At 37.0% G+C, this 19,238-nt stretch overlaps 1 protein-coding gene across 1 annotated transcript in view; it reads left to right on the forward strand.

Annotated features, from left to right (window-relative positions):
• NELL2 (neural EGFL like 2) overlaps positions 1-19,238 on the forward strand; it is a 392,904-nt gene that overhangs the window by 83,222 nt on the left and 290,444 nt on the right. The window contains exons 4-9 of the mRNA XM_010595995.3: positions 5,739-5,912; positions 5,997-6,093; positions 8,576-8,648; positions 8,819-8,901; positions 9,846-9,974; positions 11,638-11,740. Coding sequence (XP_010594297.2) covers positions 5,739-5,912; positions 5,997-6,093; positions 8,576-8,648; positions 8,819-8,901; positions 9,846-9,974; positions 11,638-11,740 — 659 coding nt within the window. The remainder of the gene's footprint in view (positions 1-5,738; positions 5,913-5,996; positions 6,094-8,575; positions 8,649-8,818; positions 8,902-9,845; positions 9,975-11,637; positions 11,741-19,238) is intronic.

Here is a 19,238-nt window from a genome sequence, read left to right on the forward strand (position 1 = left end):
AGTCAAGTAACTTACTAATTTGAAAAGGGGTCTGGGATGTAAACCCAGTGGTCTGGCTTTAGGGCTAGTGCGTTTAGCCACTCTGCTATGCTGAACCTTAGACTCTATCCAGTGGGGGACAGTGAATTTCCTGAAATGAATATGACTATTATTAGAAAAATGATCCATAAAAATATGCCAAGTGTTCATTATAGATATTTTTAAACTTATAATTATGCAATAATCATATTTCCATGTATTTTCATATGGTTTCGTGCATCTTACTATGATTTTTTTTATTGTACTTTAGATGAAGATTTATGGAACAAACTAGTTACTCATTAAACAGTACACATACTGTTTTATAACATTGTTTAACAACCTCACGACATGTCAACACTCTCCCTTCTCAACCTTGGGTTTCCTGTTACCAGCTTTCCTGTCCCCTCTTACCTTCTAGTCCTTGCCCTTGGGCTGGTGTGCCCCTTTAGTCACGTTTTGTTTTATGGGCCTGTTCAGTCTTTGACTGAAGGGTGAACCTTAGGAGTGACTTCATTACTGAACTGAAAGGGTGTCCAGGGACCATACTCTCAGAGTTTCTCTAGTCTCTGTCAGGCCAGCAAGTCTGGTCTTTCTTTTCGAGTTAGAATTTTTTCTGTATCTTTCTCCAGCTCTGTCCAGGACCTTCTACTGTGATCCCTGTCAGAACAGTCAGTGATTGTAGCTGGGCACCATCTAGTTGTACTGGACTCAGTCTGGTGGAGGCCGTGGTAGATGTGGTCCATTAGTCCTTTGGACTAATCTTTCCCTTGTATCTTTAGTTTTCTTCATTCTTCCTTGCTTCTGAAGGGGTGAGACAGTGCAGTATCTTAGATGACCACTCACAGGTTTTTAAGACCCAGATGCTACTCATCCAAATAGAATATAGAACATTTTCTTTATAAACTATGATATACCAATTGAGCTAGATGTTCCCAAGACCATGGTTTCCACAGCCCTGAGCCTAGCAGTGTTGGTCCCTCAGGGAGTTTGGATGTGTCTGTGGAGCTTCCATGACCTTGCCCTATACAAGCTGTACTGGCTTCCCCAGTATTGTGTACTGTCTTACCCTTCACCAAAGTTACCGCTTATCTATTGTCTATTTAGTTTTTTTCATCCCCACCCAACCCCTCCCTCATAACCATCAAAGATTGTTTCTTTTTGCATGTAAACATTTTCATGAGTTTTTACAGTAGTGGTCTTATACAATATTTGTCCTTTTGTAATTGACTTATTTCACTCAGCTTGATGCCCTTCAGATTCATCCATGTTATGAGATGCTTCACAGATTCATTGTTCTTTATTGTTGCTTAATACTCCACTGTGTGTAAGTACCAGAGTTTGTTTATCCATTCTTCTGCTGATGGGCATCTAGGTTGTTTCCATCTTTTTGCTATTGTGAACCATGCTGCAGTGGATATGGGTGTGCATATGTCTCTTTGTGTGACAACTCTTATTTCTCTAGGATGTATTTGTAGGAGTGGGATTGCTGGATCATATGGTATTTCTATTCCTGGGTTTCTAAAGGAAGTGCCGTATCATTTTCCAAAATGGTTGTATCATTTTGCATTCCCACCAGCAGCGCATAGAGTTCCGATTTCCGACAGCCTCTCCAACATTTGTTATTTCCTGTTTTTTGATTCCTGCCAGTAATGCCGGGGTGAGATAGTATATCATTGTGGCTTTGGTTTCCGTTTCTCTGGCAATGAGTTTTTTTTTTTTTTTTTTTTAATGGCTAGTGATCTCAAGCATTTCCTCACGTATCTGTTGACCGCTTGAATGTCTTCTTTGTTGAAGTGTGTATTCATTTCCTTTGCCCATTTTTTAAATTGGATTATTTGTCTTTTTGTTGTAGAGGTGTTGGATTTTCTTGTAGGTTTTAGAGATTAAATGTTTGTCTGATTTGTAATAGCCAAAAAATTTTTTTTCCCAATCCGTAGGTTCTCTTTTTACTCTTTTGGTGAACTCTTTTGATGAGCATAAGTGTTTAATTTTTAGAAGATCCCAGTTATCTAGCTTATCTTCTGGAGTTTGTGTGTTGTTGGTTGTGGTTTGTATCCTCTTAATGCTGTGTATTAGGGCCCCTAGCATTGATCCTATTCTGTCTTCTATGAACTTCATAGTTTTTGGCTTTATATTTAGGTCTTTGATCCATTTCAAATTAGTTTTTGTATATGGTGTGAAATATGGGTTGTTTCATTTTTATGCAGATTGACATCCAGTTTTGCCAGCACCATTTGTTAAAAAGATTGTCTTTTCCCTATTTGATGGACTTTGGGCCTTTGTTAAAGATCAGGTGTCCATAGGCGGATTTACATCTGGGTTCTTAATTCTGTTCCTTTGGTCAATGTATCTGTCATTGTCCTAGTACTAGGCTGTTTTGACTACTGTAGCTGTATAGTACGTTCTGAGGTCAGGTAGTGCAAGTCTTCCTATTCTATTCTTCTTCTACAATTGTGCTTTACTTATTCGGGGCTTCTTTTCTTTCCATATAAAGTTAACGATAGGTTTTTTCATGTCTTTATAAGAATGTTGTTGGTATTTGTATTGGAATTGCACTTTGGGTAGAATTGTTATTTTCACAATGTTGATTCTGTGTATCCATGAGCATGGTATGTTTTTCCATTTATGTAGATCTCTTGGTTTCTTGCAGTGGTGTTTTGTAGTTTTCTTTGTATAGGTCTTTTACATCCCTGGTTAGATTTATTTCCAAGTTTTTTTTTTTTTTTTTTTTTAGGGGCTATTATAAATGGTATTATTTTCCTGATTTCCTTTTCATCATTCTCTTTATTGGTGTATAGGAATCCAACTGATTTTTGTATGTTTATCTCGTATCCTGCTAGTCTGCTGAATCTTTCTATTAGTTCCAGTAGTTTTCTCATGGAGTCTTTTGAGTTTTCTATGTATACCATCATATCATCCACAAATATGGACAGTTTTACTTGTTTGTAACCAGTTTGGATGCCCTTTATTTCTTTTTCTTGCCTTATTGCTCTAGGTAGGACTTCCAGCACAGTGTTAAATAGGAGTGGATAAAGAGCATCCTTGTCTTGTTCCTGTTCTCAAGAGGAATGTTTTCACCCTTTCTCCATTAAGAATGATGTTGGCCTTTTGTTTTGCATAGGTAACCTTTATTATGTTGAGAAACTTCCCTTCGATACTTATTTTATGGAAAGTTTTTTTTTTTTTTTTTTAATCAGGAATGGGTGTTGGACTTTGTTGAATGGCTTTTCTGCATCAATTGAGATGATCATGTGATTCTTTTCTTTCATTTTATTTATGTGGTAGATTATGTGGATTGATTTTCTAATGTTGAACCATCCTTGCATACCTCGTATGGATCCTACTTGGTCGTGGTGTATTATTTTTTTGATATAATGTTGAATTCTATTGGCTGAGTGGTTTTGAAGGCAATCTGTTTCATAAAATTTATAATTTATATTTGTAATTATTATTAATTTATAATTAAGTTGTAAATTGACTCCTTTTATCGTGTCCTCCCTTCTATTGTTGAAAACTATTTTTTACTGAGTACTAACCAGGAGCCCCTGGATGGTTCACATGGTTAATATGCTTGGCTGCTAGCTAAAAGGTTGGAGGTTCAGGTCCACCCAGAAGAAAGGCCTGGTGATCTACTTCCAAAAAATCAGCCATCGAAAATGGAGCACAGTTCTGCTCTGGCGCACATAAGGTCACCGTGAGGTGGTGTCGACTTGATGGCAACTGGTTTAACCATGTACAAGGCACACTTTTCAGTGGTTTACATCATTATTTTATTTTCCTCGCAAACATTTTTGTGTATGTTACATAGCTATTTCATTTTTTTTAAAAACCAGTAAATGATGATAGTTACAATATAACTTTTAGTAAAATATTAATTTTTCAAGAGTTCTTGTTTATAGAGCATACTGTCATCCATAATGCTGTTGAAGGCTGCTTTCAGTGGCACAAATTTAGGAATTCAGCACAAGTGACATTTCTAATAATATATAAATGTCAAGAAAGGAGATATGACAGCAACAATAGGGCACTTGCCTCATTATCTTAAGAACTGACAGGTATATAGCAATGGGGTGGTTTATTTGCTGATTTTATTTTTTTAAAAATGCAAAAAATTCTATCATTATAGAATTCCCTCGTTAAATTGATTAAATTATGAATACTTGTGGTTAGTGTCTTCTGATAAAAACCCAAACAAATTGGTCCTTTATTTACTCTTAAGAAATCCTAAACATGGTTTATACTCTTGACTCCGTAGTTTGTCTTTTTTTCTTTTTATCTTAAAACAGAGTTTTTTTTTTACTACTCTGTCTTCTTGTTTATATTTTTGAGGCCATATGTAATTAATGAAGAAAATTCAAGGATATAAAAATATGTGGGAAGCTTCCTCACATCCTTTTCCCCTAATTGTATTACTCTGAAGTAACCACTGTTAGCGATTTGGCATGTAGTTTTCTTTTTTTTTTTTTACCTTTTTCTCTCTAAACAGACAGACAGAGTGCACACACAAGCAAGCACACACATGCATACACACACACACACACACACAGTTTTTTCAAACAAAATGGGACTACATGGAGGTTTTTTTTTTTGTTTGTTTGTTTACTTGTTTACTTAGTAGTACATATGGTATTGTTTTATACCAGAACTTTATTCTTTTGTAGAGTGGCATGGTGTTCCATAGTATGGATCTGATTAGTAAATTCATTGAATTGCTTTTTCTTATTGATTTGTAGGTGCTCTTCATATATTGTGAAAATTAATCTATGATTGATTATGTGCTTCATATTATCTTGCAGAAGTGGGGGGTACCATCTCGTTACTACCAGATGGAGATAGAAGTCCAGGTTCCCTACTTGGCCTCCATTGACACTTGAAAGGGGTGCTCCTGTTGTTTGTGGGTAGGGATGGGAATTCAGCTCCCCACATGGTCTCCACTGACAATGTCCTGGGTGGGGTGGTCTCATTACTGCTGAGTGATAGTGAAATCATAACTCTTCACTAAGTTTCTTCTGATAGCATCTCAGTGGAGAGGGGGAGGTATGCTTCATTACTGGCAGGTAGAGGTGGAAATCCAGGCTCTACATTTGATCTCCACTGATATGGCAGGGGGCCTCATCACTAGCCAGCAGGTATGAAAGTCTTGGCTCTCTATTTGGCCTTCTCTATACCACCCCAGTGGAGGTTTGGGGCACCTTATTATTGCCTCCTCAAGAAGGTAAAGCTCTAGGCACCCCATCTGGATTTTACTGGCATGAATGGGGTTGGACCCACAGTATCTTTTGTAGTACTTGGCTGGAGTAGAGTTTGTATTGTCTAAAAGTTTTATGTATGTCTAAGCATTCCCTTTCCTGATCCTTTCGCTAGAGAGAACAGGCTTTTGTTGGAGCTTTTTTTTTTGGCCCTGAATTTGTTCTCATTTCCAGGTTGCTGGCTTCTTCAGCTCCGAGTCTGGGATACATGAGGCAAAAAGAAAACCCAGGAAACTCACCATCATGTTATTCCTTGGGTCCCAAAATCCCTAGCCAGTTTCTGTCTTCTCTCCATCTTTCAGACTCTTCTTATATTTGTTTTATATATAATGTCCAGTTTTATTTATGGGGAGGAATTGGGAGCAGTATGTCTACTCCATCTTTCCTGAGGCAGAGATCATTTCAGTCATTTTTGAACTTTATTTTCTGATTACAGTGGGTTCCATATGGCTGTTCTTCTTTGTGTAGGTACCTGGAATTGGAGAGTAGCGGCCATCGGAATGAAGTAAGACTGCATTACCGCTCAGGCAGTCACAGTCCTCACACGGAAGTATTTCCTTACATTTTGGCTGATGATAAGTGGCACAAGCTCTCCTTAGCCGTCAGTGCCTCCCATTTGATTTTACACATTGACTGCAATAAGTAAGTGAAACATTCTCCATCCAGAAAATTGAAGATTCTGAGAAATGACTGTCATGTTCCTTCTCTGATGTTTCTTTTTTGCAGAATTTATGAAAGAGTGGTGGAAAAACCCTCCATGGACTTGCCTCTGGGCACAACTTTTTGGCTGGGTCAGAGAAATAATGCACATGGATATTTTAAGGTATCTTTTGGCTAAAGTCTGAGCATGACGTATAAATGTAAATGCTTTCTGATGAGCTTGAAAAGTACATTTTTCTTTTCCTGGCGTGAAGCAAAATAATTTGATTTGTATAGTTTTTTTTTTCCTACTTGTGTCTATTTCTATTTGTATTTTTTACACTTATATTTTATTTAGCCAGCAAAAAATATTTTCTCCCTTGTTTCCTGAATGATTTTGATCTTTGAGGTGTTCACAAAGCTGCAGTCAACATAGTTAACATGTCATTCTTGAAATTAAGCATTCAAAGTAGTAAAAGTCTAAAATGTTAGTATACAAATAAACTCTCCACCACTGGAACAAAACCTTTGATGATACTTTTACGAGGATGTTAGTAATACAGGATTGAAAGCTTTTTAATATTCATTACTCATGGTCTCCTTGTACTCTAGAAAGTGAGAAAGGGTAAATATATATGCACAAATCCATCAAAAGTAGAAAGCAGCCATGATTTATTTCTTTTTATTCAGTGTCTACTTACAGACAACATTCCATAGAATTTCATCATTGTAGAGGACCTAAAAGACATCCCAATTAACTTTGCATATTTCAAGGAAAAAAAAAAAAAGTCCAGACGATTGCTTGACTTCAAGCCCATAGTGTAATCATTTCCCCATCCCTTCCTCCCAGCTACTACTTCAAGCCCATAGTGTAATCATTTCCCCATCCCTCCCTCCCAGCTACTACTTCAAGCCCATGGTGTAATCATTTCCCCATCCCTCCCTCCCAGTTACTACGACAGCGCCTGAAATACAGAAGTGGCTCAACAGATGGTTGTTAGATGAATCATAGGTGATGTGTCCAACTCGTGGATTTCTAGGTAGAGTAGGTACCAGTTTTAAACTGGGCTGTAAGCAAAGTTTATAATCCTAGAAAGGTGTTTTAGAAGCTTTCTTTACACATTGTCTGTTATGTACCAAGTGCTTTGAATGTTATTTTATCCTGGCATTGCTAGCTTTGATGGAGGGTATTTTGTTCCTCTTTTACATATGCATAAACCTGCTTAGAGAGGTTAAGTGAGTTGCCCAAAGTGAGACAGCTAGTAAATGGCAAAGATGGGGAATTGATTCCATGTTTGCAAATTCTCAAAAATCAATGCTCTTTTCCACACAAGGGATGGCAAATAAACTGTGTGTTTCAAATTTCTCTTCTTGGGACCACAAAGATATTTAAAACCATGGTAATCTTTTGCATGTAGCTCAGATATGGCAGATCATTGGTATAACTAGCTCTACGGCTCATAATTTTTATTATAATCTGTGAATGGTGCCCAATAGAGTTGTGCAGTACACAAACCATACAACTGTTCTTTAGCTCTGTTTCCATGTTGCTGCTTCCAGGTAATAAGAGCTTGTACAAAAGTTCCCTTCTCAATCCAAACCCAAGTGAACAACAAATCCTGCAATTGGTACTCAGTATACTCAAATATATCAATACACTAAAATATCGTTCACATTGACATAAATTTTTTATTGTGCTATTAACCAGATTAGCATGTAGAAGATATATAGGCCAGTATTGCCTGGTAAATCTTTATAAGTACATTCAGGATTGCCTTCACAATATGTTGGCACTGTCACCCCTGTCATTACACATTCTGTTTGCATTTCTCAAAGGGATAAAGTGAAATACCAATTAAAGAAAATATATAAAGTTGGTAGAAGGAGAAAGAGAGGTGGTGGATGAAAGGGACAGCTGGAGTGTGTCTGGTGAGATCCTTTCTGAGCTACTATTTGGCCTTTAAGAGCTCAGCAAGATGGAAGCTAATTATACCTTAATGACTAAGGGTGCATGTGAATTTTGCCTATGAACGTGTGATATGGCCTTCTGTATAAAATGAGTCATTTCTAGTTGGCATTTAAAAAAATTTCATGCTAAACTTTTTGCACTCCTAAGAACTCGTTACTACATCTTGCTGCAGCTGTTTAATAAATCTATTGTCCTTTTTGAATTGAAAAATTAGTTTTAAAACATCCAGCTGAAAAATGATAAATATCCAAGTGAACATGGCATTCATGACTTAGTTTTTCTATGCTTTTCGTTTTTGCTGATTGCTGTTAATTTAAAATTAATGTCAGTTTTGGTGTTGCTGAAACCAGAACTGATTTTCAGGTTGATTTTTAAAGGTCATTTTCAAGCCTTACTTCAGTGGCTAACTAAAAATAACATCTCAAAACAACATGACTATTCCCTCTTAATTATATCTTGACATTTAATCTTAAGGCTTTAAAAAGATTATCAATAAGAGAGTACATGAGTAATCTTCTATTTTGCCTGATATAATTCTTTCCTTTTGATATGAAGGGGAAGTAATGTATTCAAAATGTCTTATTTTCTCAGGGAGTTCAGTGATTCTATGCTGTAATGTTTTCCTCCATGAACTTGACTGTTGAACATAATTTGGGCGAATGAAAGTAATATGTCTTTTTTTATTTTTCACACGCAGGGTATAATGCAAGATGTGCAATTACTTGTCATGCCTCAAGGATTTATTGCTCAGTGTCCAGATCTTAATCGCAGTAAGTCTATTAGTTCTTACACCGCGTGATGAAAAGTGTGCTTCTTGCTTAATTTTGTCCACAATGTCAGTTTGAAATTGGAGTTCCCATATATTAGTTGTCAGCACAGACTTAATCAGATTGAACCCCTTATAAATACAACTTGACCAATGTAGTGTTTGTAATTCCAGCCTGTCCAACTTGCAATGACTTCCACGGACTCGTGCAGAAAATCATGGAGCTGCAAGACATTTTAGCCAAAACATCAGCCAAGGTAAAAGCTACTCAAAAATACAGTGGGGGAGCACAGACATCCTTGAGGTTCCTCACAGTTCCTTTTATAACCACAGATGTTTGCCTTTGAGAATTTCTTTATACTGTATTGTTTGCTGAGAACTGTAAGCTTTAGCAGTCACTGAATCTAAAAACCCACTCAGGAAAAGAATTTATAAATATCCAAACCTTAGCCATCTGTATCATAAATGATCCAGTAAATCAGGAATGAGGCAGATTACCTGCTTATACACCAATCACTACAACAGGATTTATTGTTTAGTTTTTATTATTATTATTTTTTATTTAGTTTTTCATTACAAAGAGAGAGGTGAGGAGGAGCTTGTAAAGAATATGGACACTAGAAATGTATCAAGGAAATGGTTCCACCTAGTACTTGCTTCCACAGTGTTACAGTTGTAGGATTACTCACTGATGTCTTCGGTACATATCAGATTTACCTACAATTTCACCAGCCTGTTGTCATTTTGCATATAAAAAATAAAAAATAAAAAAATATTTTGCATAGCAATTGCTAATAACCCAAATATTGTATGATGTATGATTTATTTTTTACACAATATAAATTTTAAAATTTATTTTTCACTTGAGTAGGCATATTCATGAAATTAAACATTTTTTAAAATGGAAACTGCTTCTCTGCATTGTGTGTGACGCTATTTTGAATTAGCCTTCGATTTACGTCTTAAAAACTATGCTTTTGTTTCAAAGGCAGGGAGCAAATTTATCACAAAAATATGTGGGGGGGGGGAGAAAAACACTTCTTCCCACCTAAAGGCTTAGGTGTATTTATAAAAAAGAGTTGGTACGGCATAGCCATCGTTACTGCTGTACAGTGAAACAATTAAGATGCCTACTGGAGTGTTTTGCATTTCTGTGTTGCTGGAGCGGTGAACAATGTGAACCACTTCCTTTGTGCCACAGCTGTCTCGAGCTGAACAGCGAATGAATAGACTGGATCAGTGCTATTGTGAAAGGACTTGCACCATGAAGGGAACCACCTACCGAGAATTCGAGTCCTGGACAGATGGCTGTAAGAACTGCACATGCCTGGTATGGCTTCCATTTGAGTCACACTAAGGCAACTCAGATGTCCCACTCTTTCACATTTTATTAAAACAATGTAATTATGAAAATTTCAGCACCCATTTTCTCAAGACACAAAACTAAAGTGCCAGCAAAACTTGGTTAAATCTAAAGGACTTTATTTTTTGCATTATTAAAAGCACTTTCTAGCCTATAAAGATGCTTATGGTTTCAGAATGCTATAAAGTTTAAGTTTATATGGTATGTACACGAAGTTATCCCTTTTTATTAGGACAGTAAGGTGATTCCCCAACAGGATTCCCTCCTGTTATTCTTAACATTTCCAGGGGCTTTCACCTCTTGCTTATCTTAGTGCATTTCAATGAAGCTAAATTATAAAAAAATTATATGCAGCATTAAATGCTGTGACTTGACCAAGCCATATAAACAAATAATACCTTTTAAGTAAATCAGGTAACGTTTACTAGTTTATTAATACAATGCAATTCAAATTTTAGAGTTTAAATAAATGAGATTTCTCTGTTTGCTAATGAAGTAGAATATATTAGTGTATTATTATTTTTAAAATATATGTTCTTTTTCAAAGAAAAGTTCAAAACTCGTTTGGTTTTGAACTTTTAAATTCCACGTTAACTCATCTGGTTGACTGGAAAGAAGTCAAGAGTTCTATGTGAATTAGCCTTTAAGAAAAATCTCCACATTCACCCAGTTTATTCAAAAGCAGAATACCATGCATATAAAAAGGTAGCTCAGAAATGATTGTGTATGTGGGTGCACATGCCCTATATGATTTCTACTCAGGAACATATTATATTCCTATCAAATTTTAGCACTTAAAGAATACAGAAAAGTTTATTAAAAATTGAATTGAGTAAAATATGGGGATGAGGTAGAGTGATCAATAAAATGACTAGGGAAGCCTGAGCCTGAGCTATCTGGGAGCTCTTGATGACCTTCAGGAATGAAATTCCTTGCACATTCCTGTGTGCAGTTTGGCGCCTCCTTGTGGTGAATGTCAGCACTGCCTTGTGGTGGTGGCCTGCCCCAGCTTAAATATCCATGGAGGAAATTCTGGGGTCTGTGATTTGGAAACCCTGGTGGTGCGGTGGTTAAGCGCTACTATGGCTGCTAACCAAAAGGCCAACAGTTTGAACCCACCAGCACTCTTTGGAAACTCTATGGGGCAGTTCTACTCTGCCCTGTAGGGTTGCTATGAGTCAGAATCGACTCGATGGCGGTGGGTTTGGTTTGGTGACTGGCCTTGCAGGATGGCAGCAGCTATTCCAGGAATCTCCTAGTTTATTGGTGCTTATTTTGTGGGCTAGTGTGAAGGAAACTTGGGTGCCCTCAGCCTACTCTTTTCCTGCCAGGTCACGCCCTTCCCTCCACCTCTGCGCTTACCCACCTCCTTACAAGAGATGAGAACTCTGACTCAGATAGGAACAGTGCCTGGGCAGAAAATGGGAGCAAACCATCAGCTGTGTTAAAATCCAGTTTGCGTTAGTGTAGGTCTCTGTATCATGGGGTTTTACTGTATAATAACCAAAGAGAATAGTGGTATTTATAACATTTTATGTGAAGAGTTTGACATTTAAGGAGCAGATTCAAAAAGGCTTGAAGACTATCAAAATACAAGTTGGAAATTCTTTAAATATTGTTTTCTTCTCAGAATGGAACCATCCAGTGTGAAACCCTCGTCTGCCCGACTCCTGACTGCCCACTGAAGTCTGCTCTTACATATGTGGATGGCAAGTGCTGCAAAGAGTGCAAAGGTGAGAACAGTTTTTATGACAAATACTTTTTTTGGGGCAAAAGTAAAGCTTTGTAATCATACATATTCACCCATCATTGACTAAATCTGGACAAGCTAAATAGTTTTCAAAAATGATGGAAATAGGAAGAATATCTTCTCTATTTCGGTTGATCAGTTCTTTTCCATTTTAAAATGCTATACTTGTATTCTGGCAGGGAAATTTTTTCTTGGAAGAATCTCTTCTCCGTAGTGGCATTAATAGGAAAGATGTGTAGGAAACTTACTGGAAGGCGTTTCACTCATTACACTGCTTCATATGAATACCTCCCAGACAGGTCAAGAATGGCCCACATGGAGCCACAGTAACCAAGATAGTCCGTGGTAGAAGTGATCTTCAACAGTAGAGGCTATGCTGCTCCATTAGGCAGACCACAGAAGTCTAAGTTAGGATATGATCATCCAGTGCCAACAATGTCCCTGGCCCTCATAAGGAAAAAAAAGGCTCATACTACTGAGTAGGAAGCTCTCCTGACTTTTAGTAATCATTGTATCAGTTCACTTCTGATGCCGGGAAATACATTTTGAATCATCCATAAAAAAAAAAATAGCTATCCTCAAATGGGTTCTATATAATTCATTCAATAACAGGAAAACATTTCACTTATGTTACTTATGCTTTAAAATGATGCACTTAAATTCTTGTTAAAAGAAGCATCTAAACTATTTAGTTATTTTTGTACAAAGGAATAGTAACATTTATGAAAAGTCAGTCGTTAAGTTTGTTTATAGAATATATAGGGACTGTGTATATGCAAGTATATTCATATGTACACACACAACCTACACACTCAGAGAGAGAGAGAGAAAACTAACAGCTGCTTTTGTTAGGGTTTTTTTTATGTTAAAAAAAACCCCTCATAGCCGCTGAGTTAGTTCTGACTCATAGTGACCCCATATGACAGAGTAGAACTATCCCATAGGGTTTCCAAGGCTGTAATCTTTAGCAGGAGCAGACTGCCACATCTTTCTCCCATGGAGCCGCTGGTGGGTTCAAACCACTGACCTTTTGGTTAGCAGCCGAGTGCTTAACCACAGCCTCACCAGGGCTCCTTTTTTATGTTTACCCTGCTCTTTTATCATTTTCATACCTCTCTCTTGGCTACACAGTGTGCCATATGCTACTGCTGGTGAGAGTGACAAGCTATCAGAGCAAAATCAGAAGTTGCTTTGTAGTCCATTGATTTAATTCCCTCGGGAGCTCATTTATATTTTATTTTATTAGGCTTTACACTGAAGTCAATCCATTTCATGAAAATATATTAGCCTAGTCAGATAGACTCGGCGGAACCAGGGAGGATTGAATGTAATTGTTCTTATGCATATCACCAGCTGATTTTCTTGGTGAGAGAAGTAATCTGAGTTTTTCCTTGGATTTCTCTTAATAACTAGAAGCTTGTGGTGATATTCTGTAGTTTTTTCTGTAGGTGTTTGGAGGTAGGCAGAAGTGAGGTCCTATATAAGGCTTTGTATTCATAACACAACAATAGCTGGCATCATACTTTTGCACTAACTTCTTTTATCCTTCTTTCTGCCCATACTTTTATGTAACCTGTGAGTCTGACGGATTTGCACGAAGTGGTGTCAGTTTTATTAGAGACAGGTTGATCGAAATAATGGACCATTGTGATAAATGTATTAGTAAAAAATTCTGATTTTGTTTGTCTCCATAGTAAGAGGCCTACTAAATCAGACTAACGCTTGAAATCTTCCAACAACTATGCAGTTAGAGTTAATGAATTGCTAAAATATTGCAAGATTCATTAATGCCAAGTGTTTCTGGCAGACTTTGGTATTAAAGATTGAAAACAGACTATTTTGGCCTTCTATATAAAATGGTGAGAGCTGGAACCAAATAATCAGTGAGGGAATGACAGCATTACTTAAAAAAAAAAACAACAAAATAATTCATTTGGGCCTCTCATTTTATATAGCTAAAAGATAATGAAGATAAAAGGACACTGTCTTTCTGGTTACACTCAGCAATATGCCAGACAATTGCCATGGAATATAGAGGGTTTATGCCTATATTGGAAACCCTGGTGGTGCAGTGGTTAAGTGCTACAGCTGCTAACCAAAGGGTCGGCAGTTTGAATCTGCCAGGCGCTCCTTGGAAACTCAGTGGGGCACTTCTACTCTGTCCTATAGGGTTGCTGTGAGTCGGAATCGCCTTGACGGCACTGAGTTTGGGTTTATGGTATAGCTGGGTTACATATGATGAGAAACAGTCTCATTTTCCTATGTTAATTTTCCTAGTATTATCATCGTTATAATTTATGAGAAGTTCATTTCAGTGGAGTATAAATGAAGTCCTATGTTTTTCACTTTTTAAAACACAGACATAACTCTTCTAGACCCTGCACTCTAACTATCTTTGAAACACTTGTGCTCAATTGCCTTTTTAATGACAAATAAGTAATAAAATATTTTCTTTATGGAGAACTGTTTAAGCAGATTAATTACTTACTGTTTCTAAAGCGCCTGGAGGTAAAACACATAACCTAACTGCTGAATGTTAACTTTGCCAAGATTGAAATGAAGAAAACAAGTGCATGTGGCTGGTCATTTGTTTGGTTTTCTTTATTTAATGCTTTTAGGCTTGCTTCATTAGAGTTGTTTGTGCAATTCCGAGCAGCCCTATTTTGCCTCCTGCTTTGTATTTCCCCTCTCACTTCAGTGCCAGCCCTTTATCCTAGTCTAAATACTGATGAATAGCAAGAAGGTGGCTGTTCTGGGAAAGAAGTCAGAGAGAACCAAGCTTGTCACTTTTTCTTTACTTGAATCTCCATAATAAAGTATTGGGAGGAGGGGCTTAACCTTTCTTGCCCTTATCCTTGAGCTGCTGTGGTAGGATTAATCAGAGATGAGATAAAAACCAAAGTTGAGAATGTCAACGCCGAATTATTCAGGTAATAATAATCACAGCTGTAACGAAGTCATATCACTTCCATAGGTTCTAAGGCCCATACTTAGTTTCTTGTTTAGCATTACAATAACGCTATAAGATACGTATTGCCCCCATCTTCCTAATAAGAGGGATGACATGACTTGTCCAGACACACACAATTAGTTAGAAGTCCCAGATAAGTGATGTCTAAAAGTGCTATTCTTTGCCAGCCTACTTCCTTCTTTTAAAACCATCCATTACAATTAATCTAAGTAATTCACTCTTTTTTTAAAAAATTAAAAAAAAATTTTATTGTGATAAAATATATGTAACATAAAATTTGCCATTTTAGCAATTTCTAAGCATATAATTTAGTGGTGTCAATTAATTCATGATGTGCAACCTTCACCACTATTTCCAAAACCTTTTTATCACCCCAAACAGAAACTCCGTACCCATTAAGTGGTAACTCCCCACTTTCCCTCCCCCTACCCCCTGGTAACCTCTGATCTGCTTCCTATCTCTATTAATTTGCCTAATCTAGATATTTCATGTAAGTAGGATCGTACAATATCTGTCCTTTTCTATCTGACTTTTTTCACTTAGCATAGCGTTTTCGAGGTTCACCTGTGTCATAGCATGTATCAGAACTTCGTTTTTTTATGGATGAATAGTATTCCATTGTGTGGATATACCGTATCCTGTTTGCCCATTCATCTGTAGATGGACTTTGGGTTGTTTCCACCTTTTGGCTATTGTGAAAAGTACTGCAGTGAACATTGGTATACAGTTAATTATCTGTTTGAGTCCCTGCTTTTAATTCTTTTGGGTATACACCTAGAAGTGGAATTGCTAGATCATATGGTAATTCTGTTTAACTTTTTGAGAATCCACCAGATGGTTAAGTGCCTGCACCAATTTACGTTCCTACCAGTAATACACTTGGGTTCCAAATTCTTCACATCATTGCCAACACCTGTTATTTACTGTTATCTATCCTACGGCAGTGGGTTTTAGTGGTATCTATCTGTCTGTCTGTCTATTTGTGCCATCCTAGTTTTTTTTTTTTTAGTGAATGTGAGGAAACCCTGGTGGTGTAGTGGTTAAGTGCTATGGCTGCTAACCAAAGGGTTGGCAGTTCGAATCTACCAGGCGCTCCTTGGAAACTCTATGGGGCAGTTCTACTCTGTCCTATAGGGTCGCTATGAGTCGGAATTGACTCGACAGCACTTGGTTTTTTTTTTAGTTTGTGTGAACTTGTATGTGTGTGTGTTTTCAATTGTTGTAAAATATATATAACAAAACACTTGACATTTTGACATTTTTTACATGTACAGTTCAGTGACATTATGTTCATCAAGGAGTCCACTCTTACTGACTGGTAGAAAGGCATTTTGGAGTCCTGGTTGAGTTTATAGGGTCACTATGTGTCGGAATCAACTCAACAGCAGTGGGTGGTATGGTAGGTGGCTGAGTCTAGGCAGAATTGTGAAGTAAGCTGAGTTTGCCTTTGTTACTATATCATCTTTCAGCTGCTATTTCCATATCCTTTATCCCAGTCATAGGTTCTCAACTAGCTGACGGCGAGGGTGAATGACACAAATTTAAGATAGCTCTAGAAAATGTAAAGTATAAATATTTTAGGTGACTTTTAATCTGGAATAGAATGAGGTAAAGATAATTAAACCACAGTCAATCTCAGCTTGGGTTTAAAAAAAAAAAAGAATTATCAGAAAATAATTGACTAAAGTGCTAGGAAATAGAAAGCTAGTGCCACTGAAATTATAGAATATTTTAAAGTATTCAGGGCCTTCATTGTTTCTTCATTCAGTGGATTATGGATACAGGTTTGTACAAAGCCCTACTTCACAGCAAAAACCTTTCATGAAAATAGGGAATCTGTAGGAAACCATAGTGATGCTATACTGTCATATGCAGAAGAGGCTATGTTTAAAAAGAAATGGAAGGCTGATTCCCTCTCTACTTCTGGAGAGACATCAGCCACAGCAAATGTCAATGTGCTCGTCCAAATTGGTTGGTGCTTGCCTAATAAAAAAAAGCAAGAGTTATTTTAAGTGGTGCTTTCTAAAAGGAGTCGAATTTGTGTGAATAAAATAAAATCATCATCCTTTTGATGAACAAAATCTGAGTTTCAATGCATAATATAACATGCTGTATGCTGATTAGATATCAGATAGTTTTAAACTTAGCTTAAAAAGCCCTCTTGGATTAGATCAAATGGATTTACTATAATCTCTTTGAATACTGAGTGGTTAAGCATGTAGGTTCTGGAGTCAGATTGCTTGAGTTTGAATCCTGGCTCCATCACTTATTAGCTGTGCAGTTTTGATCAAGTTACTTAACCTCTCAGAGCCTCAGTTTCCTTACGTGTAAAATGGGGATGATAATTACACATATCTCATGGGATTGGTATGAGGATTGAATGAAAAATATATGTTAAGTGCTTAGAACAATGTTAGCTCTTGTTATCATTAAAAAAAAAACTATTCATGTTTTTATTGATAAAATAGAATCGACTCTACAGCAACGGGCTTGGTGTTTTGGTTTTTATGTTAAAAAAGAAAATGTTTTTGGAGCAAAGTAACCAGTAAGCTTAGCTGTCTCTACAGTAATGCTGGAAGCATGGGAAGTATGCAGGATGAGCTGGAGGCTCTTGTGCATGAACACAATTATAAAATAAAGACCCAAGGGGCTATGGCACCAGAATGGAAGTGCTGAGTAAGGGGATCTAGGCAATAACGAAAAAGGTAGAAATAAAAATAAAAAAGTAGGCATTGTTTTTAACGTATCAGACACCTAGTTTTTAGAAAGTTTCCTGAAAGTTTGTGATTATTCAGGAAAGCTATGCCACAGCAAATGACTAAGTGATCCGGAAGCGAGTGATGTTGCCGTAAATCATGTGTGCAGCCCTGGTCCGGATTCAGTCTTTTCTTATTAAAACCACCTTAATAATTTAGTGTTTAAAATAATATTGGATAAATCTTAGAATTAGGACACTTTTTTTAATTCTATAGGTGTGTATGAAAAAATAGGCAAAGAAAAAAAAATCCACTTGTGCAAAGACAATTAAGCTTATGGTAGAGAATGTTTTCACTTGAGAGAGACCTGTTTTATTAAAAAGAGATTTCATCAAGAAAATCCTGTAGGCTTCTTAAATACTGTCCTTAATTTTATGCTGATTTTTTTTCATAAACTATTCAAAAAGGCATTTGGCATACTGTTACATTTTAAACATTCAAAAGCTTATGAAATGCCATATCAGTGGAAAAAATAATGAACTGGTGATACATCAATAAACAAGAATAACTAATAATGTAGTCTTCAAATGAATTACTATATGAGACATTACATGACACACTTTAATGGTCTGTAGAAAACTATAAATCTACTCTTAATTAGTCAGCTTATAGTAGAGGTGAAATGCCAGGAAAATGTGGGGCATCATCTCAGGGGATGACAGTGTAAGAGTGGTTTAACTCCTGCGTCTTGTACTTCACAGTCCTGAGTAGTGTAAGTTGTTTAACTCTGTCAACTTTCTTCCTATTCCTAGGACTGTATTTTTAGTGTTTTAACTAAAAACAAAGCATACATATAGTAATTATTCACACCACAAAAAAGATACAAAATAAAACATTAAAATCTGCCTTCTTTTTCATCTCCCAAACTCCTAGGTTTTGTGTCTCCTTCCAGACAAATTTTGATGCATCCACCCACGTGCGCGTGTATATGCTGTCGAAATCCACTCGACAGCAACGGGTTTGGTTTTGGGTTTTAAGCTGTATCATACATTTTCCTGGACCTTTCTTTGTTATTAATAATATATCTTAAAGATCTCGCCATATCAATTAACTTTTCAAAATGGCTGCATATTATTTTATTGTATTGCTGGCGGCCTTCTGTGTAATAGAATGAACCATTGCCTGATCCTGTGCCTTCTTCGTGATCATCAGTATGTGTGAGTCCATTGTTGCGGCTATTGTTTTGGGATGCTACCAAATGTGATGCCCTTTTCTAGCAATTGGTCTTTCCTAATGATGTGTCCAAAGTACGTGAGCTGAAATGTCTGTATCCTCACTTCTCAGGAGCTATCTTGTTGTATGTCTTCTGAGAATGATTTGTTTGTTCTTTTGGCAGTTGAAGGTATATTCAGTATTTCTCCCAATACCACAGTTAAATGCATCAGTTCTTCTTCTGTCTTCCTTTTTAATTGTCCAACTTTTGTATGCGTATGACGCAACTGAAAAGACCATGGCTTGGGTCATATGCACCTTAATCATCAAAGTGACGTCTTTGCGTTTTTAGAACTTTGAGGAGCTCTTTTGGAACAGATTTTCCCAATGTAACATTTCATCTGATTTCTTGACTGCTGCTTCCATGGATGTTGATTGTTGATCCTGGTAAAACCTGTGAATGCCAGAAGCTGTCAGAGAAGGAAAACTCAAACATTTTCCGTTAAGTGAGCGACAGAAAAGTGGCAAGACTGTGCACTGTCAAAGGTGGAAGACTTGTGAGGCCTGGAAAAACAAGGCAGTCCCGCTGAGTTCTGGCTCTC

This window comes from Loxodonta africana, chromosome 4 (assembly GCF_030014295.1).
Source record: "Loxodonta africana isolate mLoxAfr1 chromosome 4, mLoxAfr1.hap2, whole genome shotgun sequence".
Classification (NCBI taxonomy): Eukaryota; Metazoa; Chordata; class Mammalia; order Proboscidea; family Elephantidae; genus Loxodonta; species Loxodonta africana.